The sequence below is a fragment of the Lates calcarifer genome, linkage group LG6 (genome assembly GCF_001640805.2).
Source record: "Lates calcarifer isolate ASB-BC8 linkage group LG6, TLL_Latcal_v3, whole genome shotgun sequence".
NCBI lineage: Eukaryota > Metazoa > Chordata > Actinopteri > Centropomidae > Lates > Lates calcarifer.
This window is the reverse complement of record NC_066838.1, coordinates 17,545,300-17,557,929: the sequence shown is the minus strand read 5'-3', so window position 1 is coordinate 17,557,929 and position 12,630 is coordinate 17,545,300. Positions and strand designations below refer to the sequence as shown.

General features: G+C 40.4%; 1 protein-coding gene across 2 annotated transcripts in view; it reads left to right on the top strand.

Moving 5' to 3' along the window:
• The first annotated feature begins 5,769 nt into the window (after nucleotides 1-5,769).
• The window catches only part of slc12a5b (solute carrier family 12 member 5b), a 37,124-nt gene continuing 30,263 nt past the window's right edge, over nucleotides 5,770-12,630 (top strand). For both annotated transcript variants that reach the window (XM_051071296.1, XM_051071295.1), the window contains exon 1: nucleotides 5,770-5,964. In XM_051071296.1, coding sequence (XP_050927253.1) covers nucleotides 5,910-5,964 — 55 coding nt within the window. In that variant the 5' untranslated portion in view covers nucleotides 5,770-5,909. The remainder of the gene's footprint in view (nucleotides 5,965-12,630) is intronic.

Here is a 12,630-nt window from a genome sequence, read left to right as displayed (position 1 = left end):
CAGAGATTTAGTGGCAGTATTTGCAAGTGAAGGCTCTGAGACCATCTGTGTTCAATCACTTGCAGTTTTGCATGGCTGCAAGAAATTTGCCCAAAGTTTGTCTTCCTCACTTGTAAATACATATACAATACTTTGTTTTCTGCGTAATTAATCACCTAAGACTTCTTCTCTCTTTTCCATCCCTCTATCAACTATTTTAATTTTATGGCCCTGTCATTGTTAATTTATTTGACATTTGCTTAGAGACATTTTCAAAGGCTGCTTTCATTTATTATCATTCATTAATGACTCTCAAGGACACCGGGGGCGACGTGTGTGATGAGTGGTTTTTCAAGAGAGAGGGAGAAAAAATCAATTTGGTAGAAGTGCAATTAGTATATGTCATCTTTGGTCATTTGTACTGTGGTATCTTAATTCATTATTAATGTGATTAGATGCATGTAGAGACGCGATCAAATTCTTGTAGTGAATGTGGATTTTGTCAAGGGTCTATCCCCATGACCAGTGATATGGAAATACAAGAATTTTTATGATGCAGTCAGAGCATTGGACCATTTTCAACAAAGTGTATGCAGTACTTTATTATTTATTACATTAATTTGGTAACACTATATGTGTTTACAGGTAATCTTCTGTAAGTTAAAATGGTGTAGTGCGCATGAGCTGTATTTCTCACTGAGATTGATTGCAGTCTCTCTATCCTGGATATCTGATGCCGCTTTGCCAAATGAAAAAATTATGTACAGAGGCAGTCATTATTGGGATGTTATATTTTCAGCCTTTTGCAGTTTGAGGTGATGCGACCCTGTAGTCAACTTCAGCTTCACTGGAGCTTTTTTGCATCTTGGCACACTGTTTTGGTTTGGTTTGGTTTGGTTTGGTTTACCCTCTGGGCTACATTGTGTTAAGTTTTTGTAGACAGAAACTAGACTAAAATTAAGAAAAGACTCAGACCAAAACTAAATCATAATCAGTTAAAGGTTAACACTGCTTTATACATAGTCAGGCAAACTGTTTTCCCTGCTCCCAGTCTTAATGCCAAGCTAAGCTAACTGGCTGCTAGCTGTAGTTTCACGTTTAATGGACCAAGATGAGTGTGCTCTCAATCTTTTCACCTAACTCTTGGCAAAAAAGTGAAAATGTCAAAACATTCCTTTAAAGTAGAAGAAATCATTTGACACTGGGAAAAAATTAGAATGGCAAATTATATTTGAGGAAAGGGAACCAGGTTTAATCACTCATCCATGCCTCTTAAGACCAATCCTGAACCCTCCTCCTACAGTTAATGCATCTCAAGTGCTTTTAGGGTGGGAGGATGGATGTTTGGACAGGTGGCAGGGACAGGAGGGGCACATACTGAATATATCCCCCTCCCCTGTTGTTGAATGGGAGTGATGACAGACAGATGGTTTGGAGGGCAACACCAGGGATAATTTATGACATTTGGATTTCCTCACAGAGTCCAGCTTGGAGACAAATTCAGAACAGCTCTATCTCTCATCCCTCCTCCCGACTGCTCCCAGAGCCCCATATCAGTCGTAAATCTTAAACCTCCCAGGACAGAGTTGCCAATAATGACAAAGCAGCGCCTGTAGGTATTAAGGGAATTTTGCATGTTGCACTCTGTAAACTGCAAGCTCTATATGTGCCATACATCACAGTCTATGGCTGTGACAAATGAAGAGGAAGGTTTAGGTTTGTTACGGATGATGATGCTCACTATACCGATAAGGAGATTGAAGCAAGCATCAAATATATGTTAAGCAGAAAAAGGTGACCCATAAGGTAAAAGGGAGTATAAAGTACTTAAACACACACACACACACACACACACACACACAAATACAAACATATTACAAAAGCTCTTAAATCTCTTCATTGGCTCCAAGTACAACAATAATTAACTTCAAAATTCTACTGATCTATTAAGTCTGTAAAGCAATGTGGCTCCCCAGTTTCCACATATTCTGGACCTGCTCACTAATTGCAGTCCAGCCAGACTCCTGAGGGGGTAATAATTAGCATCAGATCAGCATTGTTTGAGTTCATTTGGCAAGGGCTTGAATGTAGCGTATCTGCAACGGTCCTGAACTCCAGCTTTAAGCTCCTTGAACTGCCCTTGTGTGTGAAAGGTGGCAATGCAAGTAAAATCAACTTGATTTGACTAATTAGCACTAAACACAAAACATAGCTGAGGCTGATGGGAAAACCAGTACTTCTGCAGGTATCTGACTGTAAACCAGAATAATGGACAAATTAAAACAAATGATAATAGCACTTCATGTAAAGGGTCAGAGGTTCATCTTTGACATATTTCACAGAATATAACAAGTGTGAACTTCGTGGAGGCACTAGATGAAATGTCAGGGGATTGCCAAAGTCAGTAGGATTCATCCTCTGGGGACCACAAATGTCTGTAGAAAATTTCATGGTGATCTATCCTGCATATGTTCGAATATTTCAGCTTGGACCAGAGCATGCTGCTGTTTAACAAAACCTCTGATAAGACCACTAATTAGAGCCAACTGCACTGATCAATCAAATTGGTCTGTTTTTTGTTCCTTGTGTCAACAGCTGGTACACGTTTTTCAGCTGACTAGGTGTGGCGGGGGTTAGATGACAGCTCGGTGCTCATCTGCTAGAGGAGTAGAATAAAGAACGAAGAGCCTGTACTTGATCAGGAAAAAGAAAAAGTGGATTTCAGCCCATCGCTCCATGGCCTTAATCTGCAGGATTAGGGCATCAGAAAGTTCACTCCAGTATGTCTATGCGCATGCAAGCATGTTCATGTGTTTGTACTTTCTTTGTAGGTAACATACATGTGTGTTGCATGTACTTGCATGTTTTTGTCTACCAACATAGGTGTGAGTGAGTAAACTCTAGTATCCAGAGCCACATGTGCAGCAGGAGCAGGCAGACAGGAGGAGTGGGAGGGTGGGAGGGAGGTGCTCGAGGGTTAAGAGCTAAAGCCGCTTGGCCCAGATGAAGATGGCTCTCAGGCTCTCTGCCAATCAAAACCCAGCCAACAGCCCACTCTCACTGACAGGGCAGGGAAACAGCACGTTAGGCCGCACGCATACTGGATATACATGCAGCCTACAGCGTATAGTGCAGACACTGTGTGGTGCATGTAGAATCAGAGCATTACAGGGACAGAGACAAAGAGAGAGGGCTCTAGGGCTGTACTTAAAATTTCATTAACTTACACCCATATTAACCGGTTTTTAGGCCCCTTGGGGAAAGCAGCAGTAACACTGACATATTAAAGAAGTTTCCCATGATGTTATTATTTATAGCCTGCATGCTGTTTTCTATCAACAACCTCTTACTAGATAATTTCAGAAATGATATTGAATACAAAACAGACAATAAATGAGGTCCAGGCTCACTTAGCATTTAAACAATTATTGAGATCATTCTTGAAGTTACAGAAAGTGATATATAAGTGTTTTTGTTGTTCATTTTGTTTTGTTTTTTTAGGTGGCACTGGTTAAATAGGTGCCAGAAGTACAGAGCAGAAAACATGATATATGAGATGACCATTTTCAATATTGCCTCATTTTATGGTGACGCTCTTTCCTAATCATTTCTTGAAACGGCTGTGTAGTTTGGTAGTAATTATGGGAAAAAAAGAGACAAAGCTCTGAGACTGTAATATTAGGAAGTTTAATTAGCTGTGGTGACTTGAATTTCCATAAAAGACATTACACCACTTACACCCAGTGCTAGCATACCATTTAAGAATGGCTATAAGTGTAGTGATCACTCATCACTCTCCATTTCCCACTCTGATGGGCTTTGTGGATAGATAAACACCAGTAACCTGCCATGGCTTGTACTGTAGATATTTTAGAACTTTTTCTACTTTAAATCTGGTTTTCACACTTGAAAGCATGTGGTCTATCTTCCTCATGTATCCCCTGATGTTTGATTATAGTTTAAAATGCCACCATTATCCAGATAAGTTGCTCCTCTCCCTCTTGTGACCCAGTCTGTAATCATCCTCCAGATTCAGTCTGGCCAATTTCAGCACAATTCTATCTCCCTATATTAGTATTCCTTTCTCCTCCTTCATCTTCCTGTCACTCAGACATCACAATAGCATCCTTATGTGTCTCCTAGTAATTACAGTGGAGCATGATATTTAAAATACCAGGCAGGCCTTAGCACCATGATGTGACCTGAGTGAGTATGATGGGAGTCTGTAGCTGGTTTCAGTCAGTGAGGATAAAGTCTCTCTGAACATCTGCCAAAAACTCAGAGATCATCTAACCAGAGATGGGCACACAGTTCACTATGACATAATGTCAAGCATACAAATGCTAATGGTTTGAAAAAAACCTTTTTTCTCCCTCTCTCTTGCTTTTCATCCATTAAATGCCAGTTGTGTTTTTGGCCATGTTATCTGTACCACCAGGCAGGTGGTGTGGATTAGTGATGCTCTCTAAACTTCAGTATGGGATGATACTCACACTGCACAAGAATGTATAATCCACGAACCCACATCTTTTTAGTCTTCATCAGCCACCTGAATGTTTCTTTCTTTATCTCTTCTATAATTGCCTCATCGTCTAGCCACTCCTCACTTGCCTGCCTTAATGCCTGCCCTGACTGCCTTAATCTCCTCCCTGTTTTGTCCTCTTTTCCCTATCAACCAGCTCTGCCTCATCCTCTTTTTTTGCCTCTCATTCATGTTCTCCTTTCACAATCTATCTTTTCTATCCACCCTTCCCTGCCTGCGTTTGGCCGCCTTCCTCACAAATTGCAATTTAACTGGAGCGCTGGGTCCTTTCAGTGACCTCTTGTGCAATAATTACAAGTTATTGATAGAAATCTCACACATGGTCAGCAAGGTTAAGTCTCTGTAAAACATTGTGATGCTTAAAATTGACATAAATGTGAGCAGAAGCTAAAGTGTGGGTCATTTGACAGAGCCTTCTAATGCGATATACAATACAGAGATGAAATGTTAAAAGGACAAAGCACTGCCACAAAATGTTTCCCACTGCTGCCTACAAATCCACTCAGAGCAGCAGCCAAGCGCTTGTCTTTCAGTTTTTGTTATTTCGATTAAGATTTGAAATGAAAACTTATCCAGGAGACCAAAAGTATGCTCACATACAAGTGTGTGCGGCTTGCATTTTAAGTTCACAGAGTTATACAAGTGCAGCCTGCAGCCCTTCCACAGATAATGGGCCATGACCATGCAGGAAAATATAAAAGAGAGACGCAGGGTGGGGGGGGAATAATAACAAAAGAGGGATGAATACACAGTAATGAAATGGAATCTTGTCTTCCATCTGAAAAGAACATCAAAGGAGATGCTTAATCTCAGGAGGCAGTACTTTGTTGTCTGACGTGCGTCCCTTCTGTCTCTCAATCCCTCTCCATCCATCCCTCTCTCATGATGAGATGGATGATGATGAACATGCGTGAGTGAGGGGGTGAATGAGGGAGGGAGGAAGGGTGGGAGGAGGAGAGGGATAATACCTTCTGAATACATGATGAATGTAGTCATCGGGCTTAAACAGACTGGGAGGGGGGTCAGGGGGGCGGGTGGCACACAGAGACCGAGAGCGTGCATGTGAGTGACACCGAGCACCATCATCAACTCTCCCCCTGCAGCCACTCTCAGTCTCTCCATCCTCCTCCTGAAGAGAGACAGAGGGAATCGCGCAACAGACAAGACAAGTAAAAGAGAGGATGTAATATAGCTTTTCTTTCTCTACTGCTTCTTTTTTTTTTTTTTTTTAAACTGTGGTACTGGGGGGGAGGGGAGGGGGGAGGAGAGGCAGCAGGAAGCAGAAGTAAAGTACATCTTGTCGTTGGCTCCAGCACACCCAGAGCTGTTTTCTCAGCATCAAGCTCCAGAGCCGTGCTCAGTGCGCACAGCCTGAAGAGGAGAGAGGATGCTGAACAACATGACGGACTGCGAGGAGGGAGAGGGGGGACCCAACAGCCAGGGTGAGTGACGAAACCTGCCGCAGACTGATGAGAGAGGAGCTTGTGTCAGCTCAGTTGTGCGTATCTGTGTGTGTGTGTGTGTGTGTGTGTGTGTGTGTGGCGCGCGCGTCAATTTGTGTGCGAGCGTGGGTGGTGAAAGTGAGAGTGCACACGTGTGAGTTAGAGAAAGTTAGGGAAACAAGATTATGTCATTGCAGGGATGCAGAGATAAGTGATTAGTCCTTGCATCTGCTTTGTTTGCATGAGAGGGAACTAAGAAAGACAGAGAGCGACAGAGAAAACTTTTTCTTGAGTTTGGTGAAACTCAATTGCTGATGCACCTGTTCTGAGAATGGAAACAGTAAGTGGATGTGCTCCAGTCATGGATCTGTTTGCCCCTTAGCACCTTCTCTTTGGCTCTCACACACTGCACCTCTTGGGGTTGACTTTTTGCACCTCTCCCCTGGTTCACTGCTGAGTTTTTCAAAATAAGCTGTTTCCATCAAGGGATGGACGAATTTGGCATCTCAGTGCAGTGGGTGCGTTGGTCCACCAGAGGTTCATCCTGTGCCGGTAGATTGACTCGCCCATGTCAAACACTTGCGGCACTCAGCTAAAATGTTTACAGCAGACAGAGTGCAGCCCCCATAGAGCATCATTCTCAAATTCATCCATTGCCTCCCACCCCCCATCCCCCAAAACAAGAATGTCCCACCCAGAGGCAAAATCTGCCTTTTCTGACGGTCAAAACGTGCAGATATTAATGTTGTGTGTGTATACAGTTTGAGTGCACCCAAGCATGCACGTAGACATGTCGTTTAAGATGTAACAAGCAATTTTTATTGATGATTAATTGATTAGTCGATGAACAGAAAATTAACCAGCAACAACTTTGATTAACAATCAAGCAGAAATGCCAAATATTCTCCGGTGTAAGTTTCTCAAATGTGAGGATTTGTTCTTTTTCTTTGTCATACATGACAGTTAATTGAATGTCTTTAGGATTTCAGCTGTAGTTCGAAGAGAGCAAACAAACTGAAGACATCTTGTGGGCATTTTTTGCATATCATTTTAAACATTTTATATACTAGACTAAAATTAATCAATTTATTAATAAAGAAAAGAACTGACAGATTAGCCTATGACAAAAAACATTACAAATCTAATTTTTTCAGTGTGTTTGTGTTTGTGTTTTTCACACATTCAACACTGTAAATTCTGATATCCACCTGTGCTGTAATTAGATTAAGTAGAAGTGTTTTGCTAACAGATCACAGAATAGGATACATCTGGGAATCCACACATGTGAATCAAAGTCAAATGTGTAATCGACGTAGAAAAACATTTCTGCCACTGGAGGACTTTATTCTTTTCTACTGTATCAACTGGCTGACTTGGCATTCCCCCTCAAGACCTGATGTTTAAAAGGATTAAAGCAGAAAATTGGATTACAATGACAGTTACATTAAATTGAGTGGAAATTCAGTCTGCAGTGACCCCCCTCCATTCTCTAAGAGTTGTTATCAACTTAAATAACAGCTTGGACAAATACAATATACAGTAAGTAACACACAATGCCCAGGTGCCAACAGTATTTTTTTTGTGTGTACATATCAGTGTTGTGTGAGTTTAATGATGATGTAGGTGTTGTGCTACTAGAAATAATTATAAATAATTCATTCAGGTTAAATGTATCTGGTGATAAAACATCTTAATACTCTTGCATACTCATCCACCTACTTAATCATAATTGCAGAGGATTTAATTATGTTACACATTAGAGGCAGAGGTTTGAGACTGTTCTCATTTTAGCTTCTGGTGAGACAGTAAAATGTTTTGTTTTTCAGAGAGACTAAAGCCTGCACATGTTCAATGCACAGTGACAGATAACATAGGCCTTTTTAACAGCAAACATTTTGGCTTGTCAAAGTAGAAAGAGCACAGGTCTTACTAATAACATTAATGATTAACTGCTCAACATCATAACAAGATAACTAAGACATAAATTACACAGACTGTTGCATTAGGCAGAGACTGGATCTGTCAGGAATTTCAACTCCTTGTGTGTATTAGAACATACAAGAGAGGGACGAGGACCTTTTGCTTTTTAAAGGTCACGATTTGAGCCACACCATCACACCACAGGGGGCAAATAATGAGGTGGCATCCGGGGTGCAAATGTGGGCACGCTGGAGTGTGAACACAATATGAACTAGAGCACACGGAACAAGAGTGTGCTAATGATGGGCCAAGTTGGCCTCACACCTGTATAGAAGTACAATCTTGTTATATTCCTGCCTGTTTGAACAGAGAGGGCAAGATGACAGATTTATGTGATCCCTGGAGGCTGCACGCTGTCCACTGGCAATAAAAATAGATGTGTTCTGATCAATAAGCTCAACAGACGTGACTGTGAGGTGAAAAAAGGGATTTGTCAGAGATGGTTCAATCACGGCTTTGCACGTTTACTCCTACAGACATTTGAGTTTGTTTTGTTTGTTGTTTATGTCTGCACCTTTAGCTGCATCATGTAATTCATAAATTACTTTTTAGTATGTTTTGAGCAACCTTGTATATCCACTAAGAATTCATGATCGTGGTGCACAACATGTAGTCAAAGTTGTGTTGTCTGTGGGGGGTAAATTGCCCAGGCTGATATATTGGATATAATTCCTGGCAGGTAACAGTATCATTGTATACATCAGCTGGTAAATGATAGAAGTTTAGAAATGCGAAAGATGCAGTATGTTTTTCATTTATCTACTGTAAAATGTTGAAAACAATACATTTAAGAATGCCCTATAAAAATTTTTATGTCTTTGATTGTGTAGAGAAAATTAATATCAAAAGATATATCATTATAAGATTATTTTTTTTTAATCAAGAATCCTGTATTAGTGGATATTTGTTGCAGGATTGAAGACTGTAGGAAAAATAAATTCAATATTTTGTCCAAAAAATTAGCAAACACATTCAGTATTTCATAATTACAAGTGTTTGTGTTTTTTGTGTTTTTTTATGTCAAACAAATGTAGCTGAGTGAAAAGTTTAGTATGACATCCTGAAATGAAGTGGAGTAGAAATATACACTTACTTATTAGGAGCACCTGTAGATCTGCTCATTCATTAATTATCCAATCAGCCAATCACGTGTCGGCAGTGCAGTGCATAAAGTCCTGCAGATACAAGTCAGGAGCTTCAGTTAATGCTGACATCAAACATCAGAAAGGGGCAAAAATGTGATCTCAGTGACTTTGACTGAGGAATGATTGTTTGTGCCAGACATTCAGTGAGCAGCAGTTCTGTGGACGGAAATGCCTCGTTGATGAATGGAGAATGGCCAGAATAGATCAGGCTGTCGCAAAGGTGACAGTACCTCACATAACCATACAAACTGCTGAGAGAACAACATGTCCAAATTTGAGGTGGATGGACTACAACAGCAGAAGACTCACATCAGAATCCACAGTGGACACAGGCTCACCAAAACTGGACTGATGAAGACTGGAAAAACATAGTCTGATGAATCTCGGTTTCAATAGAACACCGTTGGGATGTGGTAGAACAGGAGACTGACAGCATGACTGCGCAGCTGACAAATCTGCACTAACTATGTGATGCAGTCATGTCAACATGGGCCAGAATCTCATCTCAAAGGAATGTTTCCAACATCTTGTGCCATGAAGTGCCACAATGCCACGAAGAACAGAGACTGTTTTGAGAGCGAGCGGAGGCCCTACCAAGTATTAGGTGTTCCTTGTCTGGTGAGTGTTACGTCACACACAATGGAAACACTCAAGTAAAGTAGGGCATGAAGGCAGACAAAATATTAGAAACATATTTTGAACTGACACCTCTCTGACAGAAAGAAACTAGTATCTAGAAACTAGTTTATGATAGTGATCATATGATCACCCAGAGATATGCTGTACATGAAGTTCTGAATTACCTTGATACCAGCGCATCCTCTCAAATCTATTGAAGCTGGAAAAAGTTAATCAAACCTACTGAGAAATCATTTTAAGGATGTTTTAACTGTTCATACTGACCAGTAGCAGATTTCCAGTGATTCAGCCTTTGCTCAGCAGCCTGTACTTTCAGCTCATAGCTAGAAGATCTTGCCAAAGTTTCATTTCCTATTCAGTCAACCTGAGTGCATCATCCTGCTGACAAGCTGATCAAACATACAGTAAAAAGATGGAAGTGAAACAGTAGAAGCCGCTCAGTCTATGTTCACAGTACTGTAGTGTCCTGGGATTTACAGTGAAGCTGTAACCACTAAAATACTGTTTGTATCATCTGGAGCAGCTGGTGCAGGAGATAAACAAAGGTCATGTCAATATTAAACTATTCGCCGTGGTTCTGTGAAAGCATGCAATGACGCTGTGTGGGAGTAATGCAGGGTCAGAGGTGAGGATTTTATTATAAAACAGGAAAATATTCAAAGTAAAGTGATTTGAGACATTTGGTGGTATGCAACATCACAAAACTGAATGCTTCTACTGATAATAATGTGTTTCTAAATTATAAAATAATTATTTAGAAATAGTTTAGAAATTGCAACAAATGAATGTTTAACAAGTAATCTGGCATTTCTAAGAGTTTCCAAAATCTTTCTTGGTTTTTAAAAGGGTAAAAAGTATGTTTGACTTTTACGTATTATACAGTGTGTGTTTTAGATATTTGGATGCGCTACAATTTCTTCTAAAGGTTTGCACACAAAGAAGACAGCAGGACTGCAGATGCTGCTGGTATTCTGTGTCCTTGTTGTTTGGGTTGATCAATATGAGCTCTGGGGGCCCTGGTCTGGAATTGCCCCCTTGGGGCTGTTTAGGCTGAGACATTAAACCTTGGCTGGAGGTGCATGCACACACATATATACAGTTTAACTACATGGAGGAAACATGATTATGGTTGTTCTCGTCATCTGCAAACTGCTTCAAATTATATATCTTATATCTTCTTAAAATGGTAACAAGGTGCCCCTATGAATTTATTCTCTGCTCTGGGGACCTTGAGTATCTGTCTCATATTTTATGACCAATCCTTTCAATTGTTATCAAGATATTTCACACTGAGCCACAAATGTCAGGGGATCACTAAAGTCAATGGGATTCATGATCTGTGGACCATGGACTACAGTGATATGTGCCGGTATGTGCCCTTCTGCTTTCCTTTCCTGTTAAGTATTTGGTGACCCTGGGATTTACCTTAGGACCCTTAGTTGGCTTCCTGACCCCTCAGGTCAGTGGTTGCTTTTATCAGTCACTGTATGTTATTGAAATGAGTCACTTCCAACAGGATTAGGAATAATTAGTGAATTGCTTCAGCAGAGTAGCTCCTGCTCTGCTTCTTTCAGGTGAATGATTAAAGGCTGACAGAGTAAAGAAGACAGGGAACAATTCAATTCATTTGACTTAAAGAAATATTCCAACATTTTTGGAAAATGTGTTGAATTTGCTTTCTGACACAGAGCAAGAGTAGAAGTCTGATGGTGGTTGGGTTTTTTTCTCCACTTTTGACAGAGGCTAACTGCTTCTAAGAAGACGTAACTGATCACAAGCACAGTATTCTATGCTTTTATTAATTTACATGTTCTGTTCAGCTGAAATGGATTTAATCTGCTTGCCAGATGTCGTTAGCTCATCCACTAGTGTTTGAACCTGAATCAATTTGTCTGATTACCCATACGTTAATGCAAAGTGTCCACCACTGTAATTTCACTGAGAGTAGGGCCACCTGATACATTAGCATAGGAGAATGAGTGACACACACACAAAACCTCCCTCTTGTCCTGATGTAGTGTCTCTGGTTACAATATTATCACTTTATTGGTATTAACCATAGTAACAGAAGCAGAGGCGTAATTATGATGATTGTATTGTAATAAATGATAGGTTTCAAGTTTCAGCAGATACATAAAAATTTAAACAGCTCAGCACTGGATGGATTATGAGACAGATTTGTTTTGTATCTTTTTTATAGTTGATTCTCTTTGTGGTCTTTTTGCTTCTCCTTCTGGATGATTTGGCCTTTTTGCATCTTAGTGGTCCTTCTGTGTCTCCTTGTGCTCATTCTTCATCTCTTTTTTATAGATTTGCGTCTCCTTTTAGTCAGTTCCATCTCTTTGTAGTATGTTCTGGTCGATTACAGTCTTGTAGTTTGCTTTGCTTCTCTTTGTAGTTGTTTTGAATCATCCTGCATATCTTTGTCATTGTTTTGCAACTCCTTGTGGTCATTTGATCAACTTTCCAACGGGAAATGTTAAAAGTCACCACAAACAGAAGCTCTGTGTCTGGTAGGCCTGTTCAGTAATCTTTCCAAACGTCCCTGTCTGTGCTGTAAGCTACAGCATTACTGCCCAGTTTGTGTTTCTTTCATTATTTTGTGTCTATGGCTGAGTTGCAGTGGACATGAGCAGTCAGATAATTGTGCATCAGGTATTATCTCATTGCAACGGAGCGCTGCATTATGTAAACCTGCCCCCCTGCCATGTCAAAGATTTTCATATTGCTGCTTCCTGGTAATTTCACTGATGTAAACTCAGCTTTAATAAACCATGTCAGTGATTGTCGGTAATCCTCTGACGTGTTGTCCTGGCTCTGAATGAAGAGTGTGTCAAACATTGACTTTAATCCATATAGAGTGAGAAGGTCAGAGTGGTGAAAAAGATTTTCTATAGACTGT